This window comes from Aspergillus mulundensis, assembly GCF_003369625.1.
Source record: "Aspergillus mulundensis strain DSM 5745 chromosome Unknown scaffold_9, whole genome shotgun sequence".
NCBI lineage: Eukaryota > Fungi > Ascomycota > Eurotiomycetes > Eurotiales > Aspergillaceae > Aspergillus > Aspergillus mulundensis.
The window spans coordinates 1,249,503-1,269,213 of record NW_020797897.1 but is presented as its reverse complement, the minus strand read 5'-3'; the positions used below and the strand labels follow the sequence as shown (position 1 = coordinate 1,269,213).

The 19,711-nt window shown below is 51.5% G+C and overlaps 9 protein-coding genes across 9 annotated transcripts; 4 read left to right on the top strand and 5 right to left on the bottom strand.

The window, feature by feature from the left end:
* Window positions 1-258: 258 nt before the first annotated feature.
* On the top strand, window positions 259-1,096 carry DSM5745_08218 (presequence translocated-associated motor subunit PAM17; the record flags this gene model as incomplete). Its single annotated transcript, XM_026750234.1, has 2 exons — window positions 259-840; window positions 920-1,096. 2 exons carry the CDS (start codon window positions 259-261, stop codon window positions 1,094-1,096), a joined length of 759 nt encoding a protein of 252 aa, XP_026601238.1.
* A 696-nt stretch (window positions 1,097-1,792) lies between these two features.
* DSM5745_08217 (putative integral membrane protein) lies at window positions 1,793-2,856 on the bottom strand (the record flags this gene model as incomplete). Its single annotated transcript, XM_026750233.1, has 7 exons — window positions 1,793-1,979; window positions 2,031-2,190; window positions 2,250-2,301; window positions 2,352-2,544; window positions 2,601-2,624; window positions 2,693-2,730; window positions 2,782-2,856. The coding sequence occupies 7 exons, from the start codon at window positions 2,854-2,856 to the stop codon at window positions 1,793-1,795; spliced, it is 729 nt and encodes a 242-aa protein (XP_026601237.1).
* A 1,419-nt stretch (window positions 2,857-4,275) lies between these two features.
* DSM5745_08216 (fungal specific transcription factor domain-containing protein) lies at window positions 4,276-6,545 on the top strand (the record flags this gene model as incomplete). Its single annotated transcript, XM_026750232.1, has 3 exons — window positions 4,276-5,401; window positions 5,449-6,404; window positions 6,459-6,545. 3 exons carry the CDS (start codon window positions 4,276-4,278, stop codon window positions 6,543-6,545), a joined length of 2,169 nt encoding a protein of 722 aa, XP_026601236.1.
* Window positions 6,546-7,290: 745 nt separating this feature from the next.
* On the top strand, window positions 7,291-8,661 carry DSM5745_08215 (uncharacterized protein; the record flags this gene model as incomplete). Its single annotated transcript, XM_026750231.1, has 2 exons — window positions 7,291-7,752; window positions 7,819-8,661. The coding sequence occupies 2 exons, from the start codon at window positions 7,291-7,293 to the stop codon at window positions 8,659-8,661; spliced, it is 1,305 nt and encodes a 434-aa protein (XP_026601235.1).
* Window positions 8,662-9,358: 697 nt separating this feature from the next.
* DSM5745_08214 (uncharacterized protein) lies at window positions 9,359-11,208 on the bottom strand (the record flags this gene model as incomplete). Its single annotated transcript, XM_026750230.1, has 2 exons — window positions 9,359-10,907; window positions 10,973-11,208. The coding sequence occupies 2 exons, from the start codon at window positions 11,206-11,208 to the stop codon at window positions 9,359-9,361; spliced, it is 1,785 nt and encodes a 594-aa protein (XP_026601234.1).
* A 1,237-nt stretch (window positions 11,209-12,445) lies between these two features.
* DSM5745_08213 (uncharacterized protein) lies at window positions 12,446-12,943 on the bottom strand (the record flags this gene model as incomplete). The annotated part of the gene is made up of 1 exon (XM_026750229.1): window positions 12,446-12,943. One exon carries the CDS (start codon window positions 12,941-12,943, stop codon window positions 12,446-12,448), a length of 498 nt encoding a protein of 165 aa, XP_026601233.1.
* A 1,003-nt stretch (window positions 12,944-13,946) lies between these two features.
* Window positions 13,947-15,866, top strand: DSM5745_08212 (allantoate permease family MFS transporter; the record flags this gene model as incomplete). The annotated part of the gene is made up of 8 exons (XM_026750228.1): window positions 13,947-14,090; window positions 14,154-14,233; window positions 14,285-14,465; window positions 14,517-14,570; window positions 14,618-15,112; window position 15,177; window positions 15,233-15,499; window positions 15,568-15,866. 8 exons carry the CDS (start codon window positions 13,947-13,949, stop codon window positions 15,864-15,866), a joined length of 1,521 nt encoding a protein of 506 aa, XP_026601232.1.
* Window positions 15,867-16,040: 174 nt separating this feature from the next.
* DSM5745_08211 (uncharacterized protein) lies at window positions 16,041-16,784 on the bottom strand (the record flags this gene model as incomplete). Its single annotated transcript, XM_026750227.1, has 1 exon — window positions 16,041-16,784. The coding sequence occupies one exon, from the start codon at window positions 16,782-16,784 to the stop codon at window positions 16,041-16,043; it is 744 nt and encodes a 247-aa protein (XP_026601231.1).
* A 1,734-nt stretch (window positions 16,785-18,518) lies between these two features.
* On the bottom strand, window positions 18,519-19,614 carry DSM5745_08210 (aldo/keto reductase family protein; the record flags this gene model as incomplete). Its single annotated transcript, XM_026750226.1, has 2 exons — window positions 18,519-19,030; window positions 19,086-19,614. The coding sequence occupies 2 exons, from the start codon at window positions 19,612-19,614 to the stop codon at window positions 18,519-18,521; spliced, it is 1,041 nt and encodes a 346-aa protein (XP_026601230.1).
* Between the last annotated feature and the right edge of the window lie 97 nt (window positions 19,615-19,711).

Genomic DNA, 19,711 nt, shown 5'->3' with positions numbered 1-19,711 from the left:
TTTAGAATAAAGGAGACACATTCATGAATATCAGTGCGCACTCAACAACATGGCAAAGGATGACTTGTCTTCGATGCGGTAGAGAAAGATGAGAAACATGAGGGTGCGAATGAGGTCACTGTGTGCCTTGGTATGTTGGCTTACATAATGTGCCAAGCCAGTCTCCGGAACTGACGAAAGGCTCACAACACCTGCAGCTCAGTCCGCGACTCTTGACACACTCAATACTTTACCTCGATATCCCCCGAAATCTCCAAAATGCATACCAGTCTCCTCGGCAACTCGATGCGCAGCGCCGCTGTTTGCGCTCGCGTGCCATCCACAAGCTTGAACCCAATTGCGTTCCAAACCTCCTCGTTCTATCAGACCATCTCCCTCAAGACCCAAGCACGCCCTTCCAGCACATCCACAATCCGACTTCCCAAAGCTTCTCCCACACTCCAGATCGCGTCCGCTCGTCGCCAAACACAGATTGTAACACCATGCATCAATGCCAGCAGCACAGTCTCCGTCCGCACCAACTCAACTACCTCCGCTTCCGCCCGTGAGGAAGCCGCCAAACTCGACTGGAACTCATACTTCAAGCTCCGGGCTTCCCGCCGACGGTACACGCTTGCTTCCTCCATTGTCAGCTCCGCAGCCACCACCGTGGTTGGTGTGCAGATTCTCTCCAGCCAGAACATCGAGAACCTAGGTGCGCAAGTCATGGGCTTGGATCCGTTCGTTGTTATGGGAATGGCCACGGCGGCCTGCGGCGCTGTCGGATGGCTTATCGGTCCATTCTTGGGCAATGCTATCTGGGGACTTGTCAACCGGACTTACAAGAAGGCTTTCTTGCTGGTAAGTTTTTTTTTCTTGACTCTGCCCTAACTTGGCCAATACAATATGGGAATATGAGGACTGACCTGACCCTGTGCAGAAAGAGAAAGAGTTCTTCGACCGAATCAAGCGGTACCGCGTCGATCCTTCGTCGAACTCGATGACGAACCCCGTACCCGACTACTATGGCGAGAAGATTGGCAGTGTCCAGGGCTACCGACAATGGCTTAAGGACCAGCGGGCGTACAACCGCAAGAGGCGCAACTTCATTAAATAATTGATTTCTATGTACATCAAAATTTAAGGCCGGCTCTTTTACCTCACCATCGTCCGGTCATCTCTCGTTTGGATTTCCTATCCCAGGGTTCTAACCTTTTGTACTGCTACGCAAGATTTTGAGCGCTTATAATGGACTTGTTCATATAACTTAAGAGGATTTTCATGGAACCTAGGGCCGTCTTATATATTGTTAGGCATAAAATCTAAACAACATGGTATCATATGCCATAAGCATACATCTGGGATCGAATTCATTGTTGCGAGCTGGTTGAATGATCGATGATTGAAGTGACCATGGCGTCTCTACGTAACCGTGGCAGAACCGCTGCACACGGTACACTAATGTAGAATCTTGGGATTGCAGCGAGGTCAACGGCAAAAGATTTTGGCGGAAAGATAAGCCCTAATTGCGCAACATCCTTACATCTTATTCGATGATTTATACTGCCAGCGCCCAGGGATGCTGCTTGACGGTTTCTGAAATATTGAAGACATATCGCAATATACATACTGAATTGAGTGTCTATCTATTCCATTAACAACAAGCGTGGATACCTTGTATGGTATACCAACTCTGAAAATGCCATCATACTAGCCAGACTATATGATGCAACGGAAGCAAGAGTGTAATCATCTAAGCAAATATATCTCTAACGTTGTATCTCAGTCAAACGTGTAACAGAAGACGCTCCCTTTAGAGGTTACCGTTCGCCTTCACAGAGCCAGGTCGGGCCTTGGCGCTCACGGGTGTTCCGAAGCCGTTCACACGACCGTGGAGCCATTTGAGAGTCGCCGTGCTGAGAGCCATGACCGTGGCGCTTAGAGCAAAGAGCCCAACACGACCTTCGAAGGGGAGCTGCTCGAAGATTGGGTAGGGGTACCTGATTGACTGATTAGACTGGTCCACTTGTCGGGAGGAGTTACAGGCGTACCATCCATTGTACTGGAAGCAGCGCTCAATCCAGAACCAGTAGCTGACAGCGATTGCACTGGAAAGGCCGAGGGCTGGGCCGATCGTAATGGTCCATGGCGGGGAGAGGAAGAGCAGATCGATTAGGAAGACGATAGAGGGGATTGCATGAAAGCTGATATCTGATGAGGGCTTTAGCCACAGGGACTGGCAGGGTAAAGATAGAAGAGAGACGGCGTACCGGCATGCATGGGAATCACAGCCCACTCCGGAACAACCAGGCGCTCATCGATCTATATAAACTGATCAGTAAAAAGTGGCCAGAAAGAGAGAACGGGCTTACCAAGCGAAGGCCCCAGTAGAGGATGCTGATGAGAACTTCCATAGGGGCGCTGCAGACAGACAGCAGGTTCTTCACCAAGAACAGCCGCGCGGACAAGGTGATGTCCGCTAGTAGGCCGACGGCGAAAGTGAGTGTTGCCAAAGAGAGACCGAGGACGGTCAGGTACTGGAAATGCCATCCATATGCTTCGTTGCTAGCCGAAAGTCAATTGACGGGAACCTTGGGTCTCATGAACTCGAAAAAGCTTACGCGTGATTAGGGTTGTCATTCATACTAGAGGGATGTTAGTCGGACAATCCTGAAGCTGTGCTACAGACCGTAGTACAAAAATATATACTTACTACTTGAAAGACCATATGAAGCTGGCTAGCCCGGATGCCTGCGGAAGCGGTCAAATCGAGGCCCAGTGTAAAACCCAAGAGAAACATACATGTATCAAAGCTGAGAAGCCTCTCGACGGGCTAGGTAGCCGCTGCAATGGGTGGACTTTGGTGATTGATGACATGATGTTATTGGAGTAGAGGCCTAGGATAAGCAGATATGTAGCGATAACAGTGTAACAATAAGACAAAGTAATAAGAATAAGTGGCTGTCTAAACGCCTAGGTACGCCTACTGTCGCAAGCAGCAGATAAGTCAAGATAGAAGAAGCAGATCAGAATTATCTTACAAAATGCCATTAACAGCAACCAATTCTTAGGATCCCACGGAAAGCGCAGAAAGCAAGGAACCCTTGTCTGATGTCAGGTGCTTCGGAGTCCGGAGTTTGAGTATTCCCGGGCCCCCAGGCTTATCAGGAGCAGCCTGAGGTGTCAGCTCTCTCGAAGAGGCAGGTCGAGCCGTCTCCACCTCGGATGGCGGGCTGTGATTGCTCTAGGCGTTCCGATGCGATAACAATGCAGATGCATCGCAGTGCTTCCCCCAACTTTGCTTCTTTTTGCTTTCTTTTCTTCGGCTTCTTCCTTGCTTGCACCGCTTCCGCTGTCTCTCTCTGTTCTCTGCTCCATCCGGCCTCCACCTTCAGAAACTTGACGGACAGGAGCCTCTGCTGTAGCTACCAAGTAGTACGGTGGCGGCTGAGTCTTGTGCCTGGATCGATTACTATAGGAATATTACCTGCTTCTCGTGACTCGTTCTCTCCGCTTCGCCCCAAGAAACGTAAAACAGCGTTTATCATCGTCATCCTATCTTAGCATCCATCACCCATCGAATAACCCATAATCCTCTCAACTGCTTGGCTGGCGCTGCCAGATTCCGCACCTCGATGAGTACGAATAACAGACGTGACTATATTGATATCGACTATCGTTTTCTGTCTTCCTGGGTCAAGCGCCCAACTCGCAGACGAAAAAGAACTCCGCCATTCAGCCCTGTGAAGATTGCCTCTAGATATCCGCGCTGCATGGCGATCTTACTCCGCAGATTAAGTTGGCACTATCTCTCACCCCGGACCATTAGTTCGTCAAATAATCATCGCTATTCTCCGGCGCCTTTGATTTGAGCATCAAATGCCGCGTCCTCGAAGGCCCGGAGCTCCCGAGCCTAAACGGAGATCTCGCAAAGGTTGCTGGTGAGTGAAGCTTACACCCTCGCTGCCCCCCTCACGCTCCTGTATGCCAATAACAGCAAGTAGGCCATGCAAGGCACGGAAGATTAAATGGTTTGTATGCCCTGCTTCTTACATGTCGCTCAGCTGATCTCCCAGATGTAGTGGGGAGGAAAAGCCGGCGTGCTTGAATTGCCGCCGCCAAAACGAACCATGCGATTACAGCCTCCGCTTGAACTGGGGCGGGAGGACCAGAAAAAGACCATCTGTGGACTCCTCAAGCCCCTCTAGTAGCATCTCGTTCTCCTTTCCTTTATCACCTCCGGACCTACCTCATCCACAACCAAGCGAACCAACTCAACAATTCGAGTCTGATAACATGAAGGAGAATGCTGCGCAGGCCCAACCTGCGGAAATGCTGTTCTGGGATATTGGGCATGCAGGGGAGATGACCATAGGAAGAACGTACCCTAGCAGGTTACATGATATCCAAGATTCTCCTACCGTCCCTGACCAGTCTCTTAATCCGCCCAGCCGTACAGCCGATAGAGCTCCAGTAGAGATGGGCCTGTCGCAAGGACAGGACATGACTACCTGGCCAAGTCTTCCCGCAGAGGAGACTGACCCTCTTCCAAAAGTGGACAGCCCCGATAACCTAATGCCGACCTCACTTGCTTCTCCTTACCTACCGTCCGAAGAAAATGGTATGAACATCTCAGAAATGCTGAGCTTTAACTTCCATTCGGGGCCAGTCTCCCAACCTACATCCTTCGTTCGACCTGCGCTAGATGTTCCGGATTACGAATTTAAGCAGGCGGATGGCGAGAGCTGCTCCGGATCGTCTCCAGTTGATGTGGGAGTCGCGGGCGTTGATGAATGCCCCACCGCTAGCCCGTCAGATTCATTCGGAGCCCTATCGCCTTACTCACTTGATACGAGTTTGTTCGCATCTGGGACACCCCAAAACTTGGAGGACACTCCAGACGGCTCTTTGGCTGGTATACTGGATGGCTCTCCTGGCGTTAGCTATAGCAAGATGAAACATAGCAGGTCGAATTCTTTCTTTGCTCGCAACGGTCGACGTACATATGACGAGCTTGGCAGCCTCACAAGTTCCGAGAAGTGGCAGGCTTATCTCACCAGTGTAATGGACCACTACGGTATGGATTGCGGTCGTCCGGACGCGGATCTAGGAAACAATGATGATCACTCGGCAATTGATATTAGCGATGCCCTGGAGACCATTCAGTTACGAAATGCGAGCAATGTGTCCAGCCCGGGAACGTTGATGACGGGACAAGAGCGTGAGCAGTGTGACCGCAAGTACAACTACTATGGGTCACCTGTGGCCATCAACATACCTCGATATCTATCGCCGCTTCCGAACTCTTTATTGAAGAATCCCATCAACATGATGTACTTTCACCATTTCCTCAACCACACTGCAAAGGTTCTGGTGCCTCATGACTGTGAAGATAATCCTTTTAGCTCAGTTCTGCCTTCCAGTAAGATGTCATCCCTTCCTGCTTTCTATCATAGACTAACTTAAAAGTGGCAATCTGCGATGAAAATCTTCTTAACTTGATGCTTGCCTACTCGGCAAGCCACCGGGCAAGGTTTCTAGGCCATCCGGAGCCGGCAAATCGAATTGCGCACTGGGTGAGCAATGTTTTCCCGTCTCTGCGCGTAGCCCTCGAGGAGAACGAGAAAATCACCGACAGTCATCTTGCAACTGCAATCATGCTGCTCTCGCTGAAGATAGTCTCTCCGAGCACTTTCGAGGTACCAATACCATGGCAAAGCCACCTCAAACTAGCCCGCGACCTGTTTCTAGCTCGTCAAGCAGAGATCGCTTACCCTGGCAACCGCGCCGGAGCATTCCTCACACGCTGGCTTGGATATCTGGACATAATAGGCGCGCTTTCGTGCCGGCACCACCAACCGCCCCTCCTGGCGTACTATTCTGTCTTGAATACTTGCACGGCGGCTGAAGACTGGGACGAATTTGCGGTGGACTGTTTTACTGGATTTACACCTCGGACTGGTCTGTTCTTGATGAAGCTTGGGGGCTTGGTTAATCACTGTGACAATGAGCGATTTGGCGAAATGGGTGCCTTCTTACCCGAATGGCAACCCTCGACAAATTTAGTCCAGCAAGCTGAGGAGTTGCTGTTGGACTGGGAGACCCTTGATGCTCACGCCTACGCTTATGAAAGGCACTATCGAGACTCAGAGTCTTCCGATATGATTGCCGTCGATCATGCGTTCCGATATGCTGGCTTGCTACATCTTCACCGTAGGGTCTTAGGCAGTTCGTCTGACTCTCCGGCGGTTACCGAAGCCTTGAATGGCTTGATGCAGTCGGTAGCCGCAATTCGTTCTGGCTCAACCGTGGAAGCAGGCGTGTTATTTCCGATATTCACGGCAGGATGCGAAACTCAAGATACCGAGCAAAGGATTGAGATCAAGGAGCGGTTAGAGGTTCTGGAGGGGACTGGAATGAAGCAGGTGAGTTACGCTGCCCCTATACCTACTACTATTACCGGCTAATACGAGCGCTAGATTCACAATGCCCGTACGTTGATGCAGACATCTTGGGATACGAAGTTGCCGTGGATCGCTCTTGCGCAGGGAGAGTTCATTGGGTAGATTGTCAGACTGTTTTAAATTCGTGTTTCAACACCGAATATTTGGTATAGGCGTGTTGGATTTGGGAGACTGCTCTATTGTACTTACCTATGGCATTTTGATTGACCAATGCATGACGTTTATTTTTAGGACGCTTTGCGGAGCCTCTGTTTGCAACCTCTGAAAGACATCTCTCACTTCATTAGAATCTTCTCATCAAACTTACTTCACTTCCATGTTTGATAGCCCTGTGCCTTGCGTTGAGTTGACCTGGTTTTCCCTTTGCATCTTCAAACAAGTCTCAACCTACTAGCCTCCACCCTTGACTGCAGAGTGCAGTATACTCACAGTTGTGACAATGTACGTTCATAACTTGAGAACTATCTAAGCCTCGCCTTCTTAGCCTCGCCTATTCAACCTTGTCTTTACTCCTAGTTTCCTTTCCCTCTCCCATCTTCCTCTCCCATCTTCCTCTCCCATCTCCCTCTCCCATCTCCCTCTCCCATCTTCCTCCACTATCGCTCTCTACTACCGTTCCCTCTTACTACCGTTCCCTCTTACTACCGTTCCCTCTTACTACCGTTCCCTCTTACTACCGTTCCCTCTTACTACCGTTCCCTCNCCGTTCCCTCTTACTACCGTTCCCTCTTACTACCGTTCCCTCTTACTACCGTTCCCTCTTACTACCGTTCCCTCTTACTACCGTTCCCTCTTACTCCGTATCCTTCATTATCGCTCTCTACTATTGCCGTAGGCAACCGCTGCAATGGCCACGGCTGTGGCCTGCGGGGCGTCCTCACTCTTTCCCAATTGGGAAGTTTGCCATGTCTCAGATCCCCCTCAGGGAGAGTTTAACGCTTACGCCATCTTCCTCCTCTCCATAATCACCCCAATCTTTTTGATGCTCAGCGCATTCTCTGTATTTATCCACATACGTATTCTATCGCTCACTACCACTTCACTTCCTGGACAAGAGACTGGACAAGACGACCGCGACCGGCGCAGTTGCGCTGAAGAGAAGTCAGAGAAGGACGAAATGGCACTCAACTCGCTAGTGTACTCCGCGGACCTCCTCGATAGCAGGCTAGAAGATATCCAAATTCAACCATTATCGCCGCTCTATCAGAAGGCTTCCCAAAATGAGAACCACCACATGCTCATTGATGGCCCGGAGGATTTGCTCGGCAGTCTTGTGGATAACCTGAAAATTACTGCATTGGCTCCCAAAGTATGTCCTGGCACATAGCTTAAAACAATAACACTAGTTACTGACGCTTTTACTCTCTCGCTCCAGCATAATCCGCGTACTCTACCCCAGCGCCGCACTCTCGATGCGTTACCTCCTAGCACAAAGCCCAAGGACGCACCCATCAAGCCTGTCAAGTGGTATGGAGAGATATCTTGGTCTCTGAAAGGAACCAGTGTTTTCGATGACGCTGAACAAGAGCTCGACGCATTCAACAATCGCATCAACATGCTCGACCACCGCAAGCCCTACGACGAGCTCTGGATTTTCCAGTACGGCCTTCGCTACATGCCCTCCGCGCCCGACGAAAATGTCTATCGTACCATACGCATCGATGATATACCGTTGGATAAGACTCTCAATAACATCCTCCCGCTCGTCGTAGGTGAGATTTATAGTGCTCGCCTCGCGGATACATGCAACATCACCGGCCACAACACTGCCATGATCACCTTCATTTCAGAGAACGATGCTGCCCGTTTCGTGGCTGGCGCTGCCAACAGAACCGTTACTCTACCATTTGGAAGGGTCGTTCCCGTTCACACCCCAACCTACCCGATGCCCGCCGATATTCAGAAGTCGATCATGCATGGAGGGTATACCCGTATCCTAGGCATGTTCCATCCCAGACCTACACTCAAAATGGAGATCACTCGTGCCATGACCAGTCCGTACCAGAGGCATGCCCTACAGCTCGAAAGTATTGTTGATGGTCCTGGAGTTGGCGAAGTCTCGATAAAGATGCTTTCAGTCAAGGCAGCCGCAGTGGTGTTCGAATGGTTGATGAACCATCCTACTCTCGGCAAATGTCAGTTTCGATTCCTGAAGCAAGATGGCACACCTTCTGTGGACCCTGAGAGTGGTAATGGATCTGAGGATGCAAACTGGTGATCAGGGATATCAATTGATTCTACTTCCGTTTCCAATTTCCTGCGTTTTTGTCTCTTGAACCGGAGGACGCTTTTCAGAATCGAACTTTTGCAACCCTACCTTCCAGCTATTGACACCCACATCTCGAGCGCAGCAAGTCCTATGCCTGTACCCAGTCGCAGCGTTCCAAAAGTGCCTTTTCGTGGTTAATGAAGCCCGAGCTTATCCTAATCCCCAGAACGTCTCATGACGAAACGCATGTTTGTATTTTGATATTCAGTGAAACGATATTTGGCAAATCAGATGACATCTCAAACAAAAACAGGCGAGACAAGCGTAGCTGCGTAAGGAATTTGCCGTCTCAATAGATTAAGTGGACCCAGGGAGGTCTATCTGCAGTCCTTCGGACAGACGCTCGCTTTGGAACAAGGAGCAGTAAGCAGCTGCACAGCTGTAAATGTAAGCAGTATATGATAATCTAGCTTGATTGCAGTCGTATATTACGGAGAGCAGGACCAGGTCTACAGAAACAAGGTTCCGGCTCTATGTTATAATTCGCAACGGATATTATTATTTTACTATGGCTATATCGTACCGCCGGGTAGATGGACGGCACATTGAAATATAAATCCGCAGAAAGCTACCAAGTTCGAGCAGCTTCTATTGAACTGCAGGGTATTTTCCCATATTTATAATCCATGCCGAGTCAAAGATCCTCTTAGAAAACGCGGCCCTTTACCTGGTGGATGTTCTTGACGTTAACGTCCTTCCACAGCATCACCGAGACGAGCGTGATGGAGTACAGACAAGTCGCTGTAATCAGCATGAGCCGCTGCGTCTGACTGTACGACAGGTTGATGGCAACGCGCTCGGGACTTCCAACCGGGTACCCGTACTGCGCCGTGACGTCTCCGTAGATCGTGGCGAGGTTAGACTGGGCATCGGCAGGAAGGTTCTCCTTCAACTTGGCCGGGAAGATACCGGTCCACATGGCGGCGGCAATGGACGAACCAACAGCAGAGCCGATGTTGATGAACATGCTTTCTGCCGCGAGGATGGCGGGGATGTCCTGCTGGCGCGAGACGGCCATGACGGTCATTTGCTCGCAGATGACGAGCGTGCCGCCGCCAAAGGCGATGAAGATCTGGCACATGACGATGTAGCCGATGTCGACGCCGGCGTGGCGGAAGTGGATCATCAGCGCGACGCCGAGGATTGTCACGGGGACACCGAAGTAGAGGGCTTGCCACTTTAGACGGCCGTTGTAGCGGATGACGATGCCCATGACTATTGACCAGAAGGAGGAGCCGACGGTGTAGATGTTGCTGATGTAGGAGGCTTTGGTGACGTCTTGGTTGTAGACGACGAGCAGCATGGAGTAGAAGTAGTTGTCCCAGATGTACCAGGCGATGTAGAGGCTGCCGGCCATGGTGAAGGTGAAGATGACAGTGCGGTCCTTGAGCAGCTCCCATGGAATGAAGGTTACAGGGGCGAGGTACTTCTCGTAGAGGATGAAGGCAATGATGAGAAGGCCGCCGAAGATCAGGAAGCAGATGATTAGTGGTGAGCGCCATTCATCGGCTTGCTTGGTGTAGAGGTTGAAGGCGAGCAGGAAGAGCGCCATGCCAAGAGCGAAGATGAAGATACCAATTAGGTCGAACTCGTTCACGTAGTGGACGATAGACTGGAGAGTGGTGCGGTTGGACTCATGCTTGGGTACTAGGCCCATCTTCTCGGCTTTGAGTTGGTTGTAGTAGAACAGGAAGAACAATGGCGCTGAAACCACCGGGATGACTATGGCCCAAACACCAAAGCCCCAGCGGAAACCGATTGTGTTGAGCGCGCTCTGTGATGCAGGACCATAGGCCCAGACGGTAGCGATGTAGGGAGAAGCGACGAATGCGATCCAGAAGGCTCTGTTCTTGAGTTTCGAAGTATCCGCGATGAAGATGGTCATTGTGAAGTCAAGCCCCGTGTATCCGATCTGGTAGAAGACCTGAGCGGCGCAGTATGTCTCCACATTGTTGCACGCGGCCATCATGATCATGCCCAAAGTCATGCTGCCTACCATGACTGCAAAACTTTGAGGGCGGCCCCAAATATCCATCAACTTCGCATATGGAAGCTTGACCAAGCCGGCCGCCAAGGACGAGATGATAGAGGTTGTAGCCGTCAGAGAATGCTCTGCGAAAGAACTCGTGACGAAGGGAGTAAGGTTCGAAATCATTCCTGAAGCGAACGCCATGATGAAATGAATGATCCAAATCCTAGAATGGTTAGTTTCATTCGGCTGTACACCAAGTTGAGATGCACTCGAATACAGAGGACTTACAGAATATAAGCGGCGACAATATGGCTGAACGACCACACCTGGGTCATGGCCTGAGCGGCCTGGACACCATGCTGAAAGTCCGCGTTGACGATGTCACCTTGGATTTCTTCCTTGGCGTTGATCTCTGTTGGTAGGGCTCCGGCCTCTTTCTCTGTAATGGCTTCATTATCTGTCGGTCTTTGGCTGTCCGCGTCGACCGGCAGTTCGTCGCGCTTGTGGGGAAGCCTGAACCTCATCGTGAAGACTTCGTACTTGAGAGGCTATTAGGCTGAGTGAGCAGTAGGTGAAGAGCAATTGAAAAAGGAAGCAAGCAGAGGAAGCAGGAAAATATAGGTTTGTGACAACGGGGCAATTGCCACGCTCAGTATGACTCGCAGACGGAAAAACGGCGCGCAGAGTCGCATAGAGCTCGATGCGATGGAGACGCTGGACACAAGGGCCGGAATCCTCCACTTTCTACCACGCGAAAGCAGGTAAATGAAGCCGTGGGGCCGTCTCAATCTCAGACCGGTGGCACGATTCGAGAAGGGAAGGCTTCCATTCAGGAGTTCTCATAGGATGTATCTCGGCGTATACGTATCGTCGGCCGACTCCCGATGGCTGCACCTGCGCATGAAGAGTTTTCCTCACGAGCAACACGCAGGAGTGCAATTGGGCGGCCGACTGACACAAGCGATGCCGGCTTGCTAGCGGCGCACAAGCTTGCCCAAGCAGGCGTGTGGTCCGGGCCAAAACCATAGAGCCCAGCGCTGAGTGGAGCCTGACAGGCGTTATCTGATTGATTATCTGATAATCAAATCAGATTGTCGGACCCTGTTCTTCAATCTGGAGAAGAGGCTGTCTTCTTGTATGCTGGCCTTTGGCCTGCCTTCTAGCAGCAGTGTTTGCATTCAGTGCCATGCACACTACATAAAAACTGTAGTTATAGTCCAGAAGAATATGAACATATTTACACATCAATATGTACGCAATTCAACGGACCCACCGCAAGCCCACGGCCTGACTTGGCGACGTAAACGAAGGATTTGCCAATACACTAGTCAAGCTTTCACGCCGCCGCTTGAAAGTTTGCGCAGAGCTTGATTTCTTGCTTCCTTTGAGACGCCGCGCACCGCTGAGGACATGTTAGAGACTTGTAACCGCAACAGAATGCATATCGCTGAAAATCATGACCAACCCTCCCAGTTATAATCTTGATTGAAGCAGGAAGGCCGCGTCGACTCCAATCGCCGGAGTGTCTTGCTGGTTACCCTCTGGAATGCACTCCGATGTTGTTCCAATTCCAAGTTCGCACTAGGCTATTCGGTAGAGAAAAGTCCTTTGGGGGCTGAACAATGGGCCCATTCAAAGACTGGCCCGCTGAATGAGAAGCAGACGCTCTTTTAGCGTCTCGTCAACCCTTACCTCTCGCCGTTTCTCTTTTGAAGCACAGAGGTCCGCGGACAGCGAGCGGCGGAGCCAAAGTCGGCTCAACTATGCTGTTCGGGAAGCAACAAGATGAATGCTTATGGTGCTTAGATACGCCTTGGCGCAAGCTTTCGGAAATGTCGTGTTCCCACCGTACTCCGATCCGTTTAGTCGCAAGAAGCTATATATTATCAGCACCGGGTTGTTCAGTGGTTTCAGTTTTTTGATTGCCGCTATACCTTCATTGGGAGCAACGGTTGCAGGACGAGTCTTGACAGGGTTGGTTTCAGCCGTCCGAACAGCTATCATCACGGCCAGTATCGAGGATATGTTCAACACGCTTGACCGTATCTGGCTGGTGTTTGCGTACATGGTGGTCGCCAACTTTGCGGTTGCAATGGGACCGGTGATGAGCGGATTCATCACGGCGCGTTTGGGGTGGTAAATCAGAGATGGGTGTTTCATATATCCGGCATCGTAACGGGTGCTTCTCGGTTCTGCTGCTGGGGATCCGAGAGTCGTCCGGCGTTGCTGCTGACGTGGGACGTTGAAAAGCTGCGTCATGTGACAGGGGCATGAGCCTTCAAGCAGTTCACACTGACAAAGTCACCAAACTTCGCATTTTCGTGCGCGAAGGACTCCTTCGACCGTTCAGGCTATTCTTCACCCAGCCCATTGTTTTTGCCTGCTCTCTAATAAGCGGCTACAGCGTTGCGTTACTGTGTCTGTTTACCGAATCCCTGCCTCAGTCAGCGAGTCGATGGGCTTCGGGCAGCCAGAGTTTTAGGAACAAACATTGCGTTGTCTATCCTCGCGGCTGGCGCTATAATCTTCTGCCCGGTGCTGTAGGTATGTCTTCCGGTACTACGGGTAGAGTCTTCGCCAGAGGAGCAAGTTTGCACAGTACAGTCCGCGAATGTATGAAGAGACCACGGTCGAGAGGGAGTATTAGCTATCTTTGTTTTGTTCTGCGCTGGCATGCTAGCACTCTGCATAGATCTGTTGTTCCAGTAGATAGGATGCAACTTTCCCTCGATGTTATCATTGTTCGTCAATCAATTCTCGGTCTTGCTCCGTGCGATGCTGTCATTAATAATGCCCCTCGACCAATTGCATGGCTGGCCTGACCTATCACCCGAGGCCCTCCTCGTCTGCGGGGGTGGGATCGACGCGCCCAGAATGCGGCAATGCCCCAACCACGGCTCCTCTGTGTTCGCAAGCTTCCGTCTCCACGATTCTTATCTCCCTTCAACTATGACGATCCCCGCTTTTCTCCAGCATCATGAATCACGAGGGATATTCCAGCCTGGCTCTGGGCTGCGGAGCACCTCCGTCTCGTCGCCAGAAAGCCCGAGCCCCGACACTACGCTGCGTCTGGCTCGAAAATCCCCGGGATCAGCCACTATCGAAGACCATGGAAGAGATCCTGCATCCCGGCCGGCTCGTGGGCTGCAGCTGCTCCCCCTCCCTTAAAACCTGGACGCCCCTGTGATTTTGGCCCTCCCTGGTTCCGCCTCAACCGCAGCCCCTCAGCCTCTTGTACGATCGGAGTCCGTCCACAGTTACCATGGCAGAGAAATCGATACAGGAAAATTCTCCAAAGACCTCTGACCTCGAAAAGATCGCGTCGTCGCGGGATCACCACAAGTCGCGGCTAGACCAGTTCCCGGATCCAGATGAAGGGCTCAGCGAGGAAGAGAGGGCGAAGATTGTAAGAGTGCTCGTCGGACCGGATCCTTTCAGTAACGGATCGCTGACTTGATTGCTTGCTTAGGACCGCGCCCTTCTCTGGAAGCTCGACTTGCGGTTAGTCCCCTGGCTGAGTCTGCTCTATCTTGTTTCCTTCCTGGACCGGTAAGGGCACCTATGTCGCGCAATTGAGTTCGTCCAGCCTAACCCGTTCAGAACCAACATCGGCAATGCGAAGCTCGACAATCTACAGGAGGACCTTTCAATGTCCGATAACCAATACAACTCCTCGCTCACCATTTTCTTCGTCTCGTATGCGGTCTTTGAGCCTCTGACCAATATCCTGCTTAAGCGGCTGCGACCTAGCGTGTTCATTCCCATCATTATGGTCTTATGGGTACGCCCCCCTCCATTCGCTGTCGTAATATCTACTTACACAATGGCATAGGGCATTTGCATGATGAGTATGGGTTTCGTTCACAACTGGTCTGGTCTAATGGCTGTTCGTCCCTCGTCCTCGTCTCAGATTGCAGGCACTAACATCACCAGGCGCGCTGGTTCCTCGGCCTCACAGAAGCCGGCCTCTTCCCCGGCGTCGGCTATTTCCTGTCATGTTGGTACAAGCGCTCGGAGTTCGGCGTGCGCATGGCAATCTTCTTCTCTGCCGCTGCCTTGGCCGGCTCGTTCGGTGGCCTTCTCGCAACTGCAATCGTGCAGATGGATGGTGTAGGCGGCAAAGAAGGATGGGCCTGGATATTTATCCTGGAAGGCCTTGCGACAATCGTTATCGGTGTTGCATCGTTCTGGATGGTCTATGACTTCCCCGACGAGGCGAAGTTCTTGTCGGAAGATGATCGGAAGCGAGTGCTAAGACGGTTGGCAGAGGATCAGCAGGCGAGTGCTGAGCATGAGGAGTTCAAGATGACGTATTTCTGGAACAGTCTCAAGGACTGGAAGACTTATACCGGGATGATGATCTATATGGGTGCCGATGGCTGTCTCTATGCCTTCTCGCTGTTCGTGCCGACTATCATCAACCAAATGGTAAGACCCCTGCCCTACCTTCGCGTGCGTTGATGTTGAACTAGGGCTAACTTAACATATGTAGGGTATGTCAATCTTCTAACTATTTCAGAGAAACAAACACTAACTCGCCAAATACAGGCTACTCCGGTATTCGCTCACAGCTCCTCAGCGTGCCACCTTACGCGGCCGCCGCAGTCCTCACAGTCGCTGTCGGATTTATCGCCGACCGCACCCGCCAGCGCGGAATATGCAATATGCTCGTCTCGCTCCTCGGCATAACCGGCTTCGCGATGCTGCTCGGCGCAAAGACCCCCGGCGCTAAATACGCGGGGACATTCCTAGGCGCGATGGGCATATACCCCGCCATCTCAAACACGATTTCGTGGACAAGCAACAATGTCGAAGGTGCGTGCAGCTCTTCTAAACTTCACCCTTCTTCGCTAGATAGAGATAAGCTAACGTTTGCGTGATAGGTGTGTACAAGCGCGGCGTCACTCTCGGCTTCGTAATCGGATGGGGAAACCTGAACGGGATCGTCTCGTCGAACATCTACCGCGGCGATGATGCGCCGGAGTTTTATCCGGGTCATGGAACGGTCTTGGCATACCTTGTTCTCTTCCAGTTTGGAGGTTCGCTGCTGCAGTATATCCTGCTGCGAAGGGAAAATGCGAAGCGCAGACGCGGCGAGAGGGACCATTGGGTTGAAGGGATGAATCAGGTGGAGATCCGCGCCTTGGGCGATAAGAGGCCGGATTTTATTTATACGCTTTGATGTGGATATGGCTTAGTAGTCTGAGGTGGAACCCTTGTGGCATGTTATATATTGGATATTTAGCATATTATGAAGCCCTCTATCCACGCATATGTGCTGGAGATACCGTCTATGTGAACCCAATACATATAGAGATATAGACCAGACCGAAAGTCCCAAGTCCCAAACCAAAGCCTATGCCGCCCTTGAGTACAAATTAACAATATCCTGCCCCTTCTTCGGCCCCCTCACAACATGCCGACTCGCCCAACTAAGCACCTCGCCGCTCCCCTCATCCACCCTGAACGCATACGCCGTGCGATACATATCATCAATGCAAAGATGATTCCCCCGCGCGGCTATAACCTTCGTCGTCGCCCCCCTGGGTAGACCCGGTACTTCCGGCGGCATCGGCGGCGCAACAAACTCCGCCGAATTCATTTCCGAAGAAGCCGTAGCCGCGAAATCAAATTCGTGGAACAGATAATCCGCTTCTTCGGCGTCGCTGCTTTGCCCAGAGGGTTTCTTATCCATCTTCACGAACCAAACGCTTATCCGGCCGTTCGCGCTAAGCCTCCATATATATTTCTTTGTCCAGCGCAGACCTGGTCCGAAGGAGGTCGGCAGCGAGCCGGATTCGCTGTACAGCAGGTCTGTGTGTTCTTCTGCCCCGCCCTCTTCTTCATTTTCGGCCTTTGGGGCTTGGGGTCTGTGGGGCGGTAGCGGTGTGAATGTTGCGGTTCCGTGTAGATCGCCTTGGATATCGTTTGGGTTTTCGCTTTTGAGGGTGCGGAGGAGCGTCCAGCTTGGTGGGGTTGAGGTTGAGGTTGAGGGTGTTGTGGAGGGTGAAGGGGCGCGGGTTAGCGAGGAGAAGATTGTTTGGAGGAGGGGGCGGGGCGGCATTGTGGGCTCGGCTGAAGAGAGTGGCGGTTGTGGCATTGTGGGATTATTAGATTGGGGGTTTGCAGTGAGGGATCGAAGGTGAAGATGGAAAAAGGTTGGAGCTCCGGTGGAGAGCCAGGGACCAGTGGAGTCTTGGCTCCGCCGAGAACTGGCGGGGCGGGCCGCTTGGTCCAGCTCTGGTCGGGAGTGTAGCCCTAAGTTCCTAACCAGCTGCCTGTTGAATCCATGTGTGCCACCTATAGGCTGGACATCTTTCCCATAGTGCTTCCAGGGGCTTCTGCTAATTGATAACTAGCTTCCGGAGCCCCAAGCCGAGTGCACAGGATCAGCTCCCCGGTTAGGGCTGACAAATATCGCTGACATGAGCTCCGTTTAGAACGAAGGATTTAAGGCGCCTTTCCCTCTTCTTGTCTTGATTTTTTTCTTCTTTCTTACATCTACCTCTTTTCCTTTTCTTTTTTTTTTTTTTTCTCTTCTCTCTCCTTACTTCTCTTCCTTTCCCTCTCTCTTCTTCCTCCTCTCCTTCCTTCTTCCTCCTCTCCTTCCTCCTCTCCTTCCTTCTTCCTCCTCTCCTTCCTCCTCTTCTTCCTCATCTCATTCCTCCTCTCCTTTTTAATATCTTTTATATCTTCCTTTCATATCCCTATCTTTGCTATCTTCTTTTATCTCCCTGTCTTTACTATCTTCTTTCATCTCCCTATCTTTGCTGCTTTCTTTTCATCTCCCTTTCTATTAAATCTTTTCTCCGCTCCACTATCTACAAATTCGCATGCCCTGGAGGGTGGTAGGGACGGGCATGGGTCTCACCACTTTCTCGCCTATCTGCTGGTTCCGCCATCCTCTAGCATTCTCTTATTTCCTCTATCAACCCCTATCATGCTGGTTCCGCCCCCCTCCAGTATTCCGTCATCATTCTCGCACCTTCGCTTCCTGCTGGTTCCGCCCTCTTCCAGCAACCAAACTCATCCCCCTTGCGGGACTCGTGTGGGAAGGGTCTAAGCGACCTTCTCCTTACTACTCAGTAAAGCTTTGTAACCCAATTAATGGACCAATCTTAGAGACAGGTCCTCGGGCACAACCAGTATGTGCCATTAAGTCCTTGCCTAATGTTTTTCGGCAATGTAGCCTATTGTAGAGAACTTAGCTCCTACAAGGTAGCACTACTGGCTGTTCATTTGCTTTGTGGCCTACGCAACTTTCCAGGGCTTAAGGTACAATGCTCTAGTTCCTGCTGATAAAGCAGTAGGACAAGCCCACATCCAACTCCGTACCTAATGTCTAGCACATGCTTTATAAGCCATTCTGGAGACCGGGTTTCCTCACCGGAGGACTGTCATCTGGGCAGGTTAAATTAGATCAAAAAGTATACTTGATGGTCGCCTACATCATGCTTTGTTATGCGTTGCCGTCCACATATAACTCGCCATTGCTAATGCATACTTGAAATTCTCGAGACAGAGAAGAGAAGGCACTACCTATCCCTCGCTAAGATGAGAGCCTTTTTCCGTATCGTGCTTTACTTATCCCCGCGCCAAAGCGTGACTGCCTAGTTTGGCAATCATGGGTCGTCATAAATTGCGCCATACAACTCGTCTCCATCTTTAGACCGAGCCCTCGTCAACCGTTTCAGTTCTCTGTCTTTATGCAAGTATTAGCTGCGAGGGATGCGATGTGTCCTGGTCAATCAGCCGCTTGACAAGGCCTTGCACCTTTGCTATCGCTGACTAGATTATAGACGCCACTGCAGGCCGGTGAAGACAGGTAACCCAACTACCTGCCAAACAGAACCTCCTTCAAATCATACGCATACTCCAGCTCGCCATGCCAATATTTGACCGCGGTCCCTTTCGTCAAAGCCCAAGCCTCCTCGAAAGCCTCCACCACACCCTCCGGCAACGGCCCCTTCTCGAGGTCCCTCAGATTTCCTTCCAACTGCGCCAGACTACTTACCCCTATAACAACGCCGTCATTCCCATTCCCGTCCACGGCAAACCGCAGTGCCGAATGGTGCCTCAACCACCGGAACGCACATTCCGCCATGGTCAATCCGTGTTTGCACGCCGCAGCCTCGATAAGTGCCACCGCAGCAAAGGTCGTGTCCTTGAAATACCGGTTTCGATATGTGTGGCCAGTCGGGTTTTGCGCGCTGAATCGGCCTTTGTCTGGAATGGACGGCGACTTGTATGAGCCCGCTAGCACGCCTGCAGCGATGGGGTTGTAGACGACTATGTCCAGCCCGTAGCGTCGGCAGACGGGTATGAGTTCCGCTTCGATGGTGCGAACTGCGCGCAGCATATTAGCCAAAGCACAGATGAAAACATAGGGTTGAGGCTATACTGAGACCATTATACATCGCCTGGTAAACGCTCGGCCTCACCCAACCCCTCTCCCGACAAACCATCACGATCTCCGCGACCTCAAAAGCCGTATAGTTGCTCAGACCAAGGTTCTTGAATTTCCCTTCCCGGTACAGTTTATCCACCTCCTGCAGCGTCACTTCAAACGGCACCGCTCGGTCAGGTGCATGGAGATAAAAGGTATCCACGCATTCTGTACCCAGCTCTGCTAGCGACCTATCGAGTTCTCGTCTGATGGTTTCTGGTTTGTGGTCGCCCGGCTGCAGAGGGTACCATTTCGTAGCGATACTCAACCCGCGCTCCTTCCAGCCTGCTTGTGCCGTGAAGGATTCTTGAGCCCTACCGCTGTAAATGCGTGCTGTGTCGAGTTCGGTGTATCCGTGGGTTTGGAATGTGGATAGGAGCTGTTTGAATTCGGCTAGAGATGTCAATCGGGCACCCGTGCTGGTGTCGGGGCCGATGTTCATTAGACCAAGGATTGTACGGGGTTTGGGTTTTGGCCCTGACATAACGGATTCCAGAGCCGGCTCGTTAAGAATGATGTGATGAGGTACCTGTTCTGGCGCAGTTCAGTAATATAGGCATTGCCCGAGACGCTTAACCAAA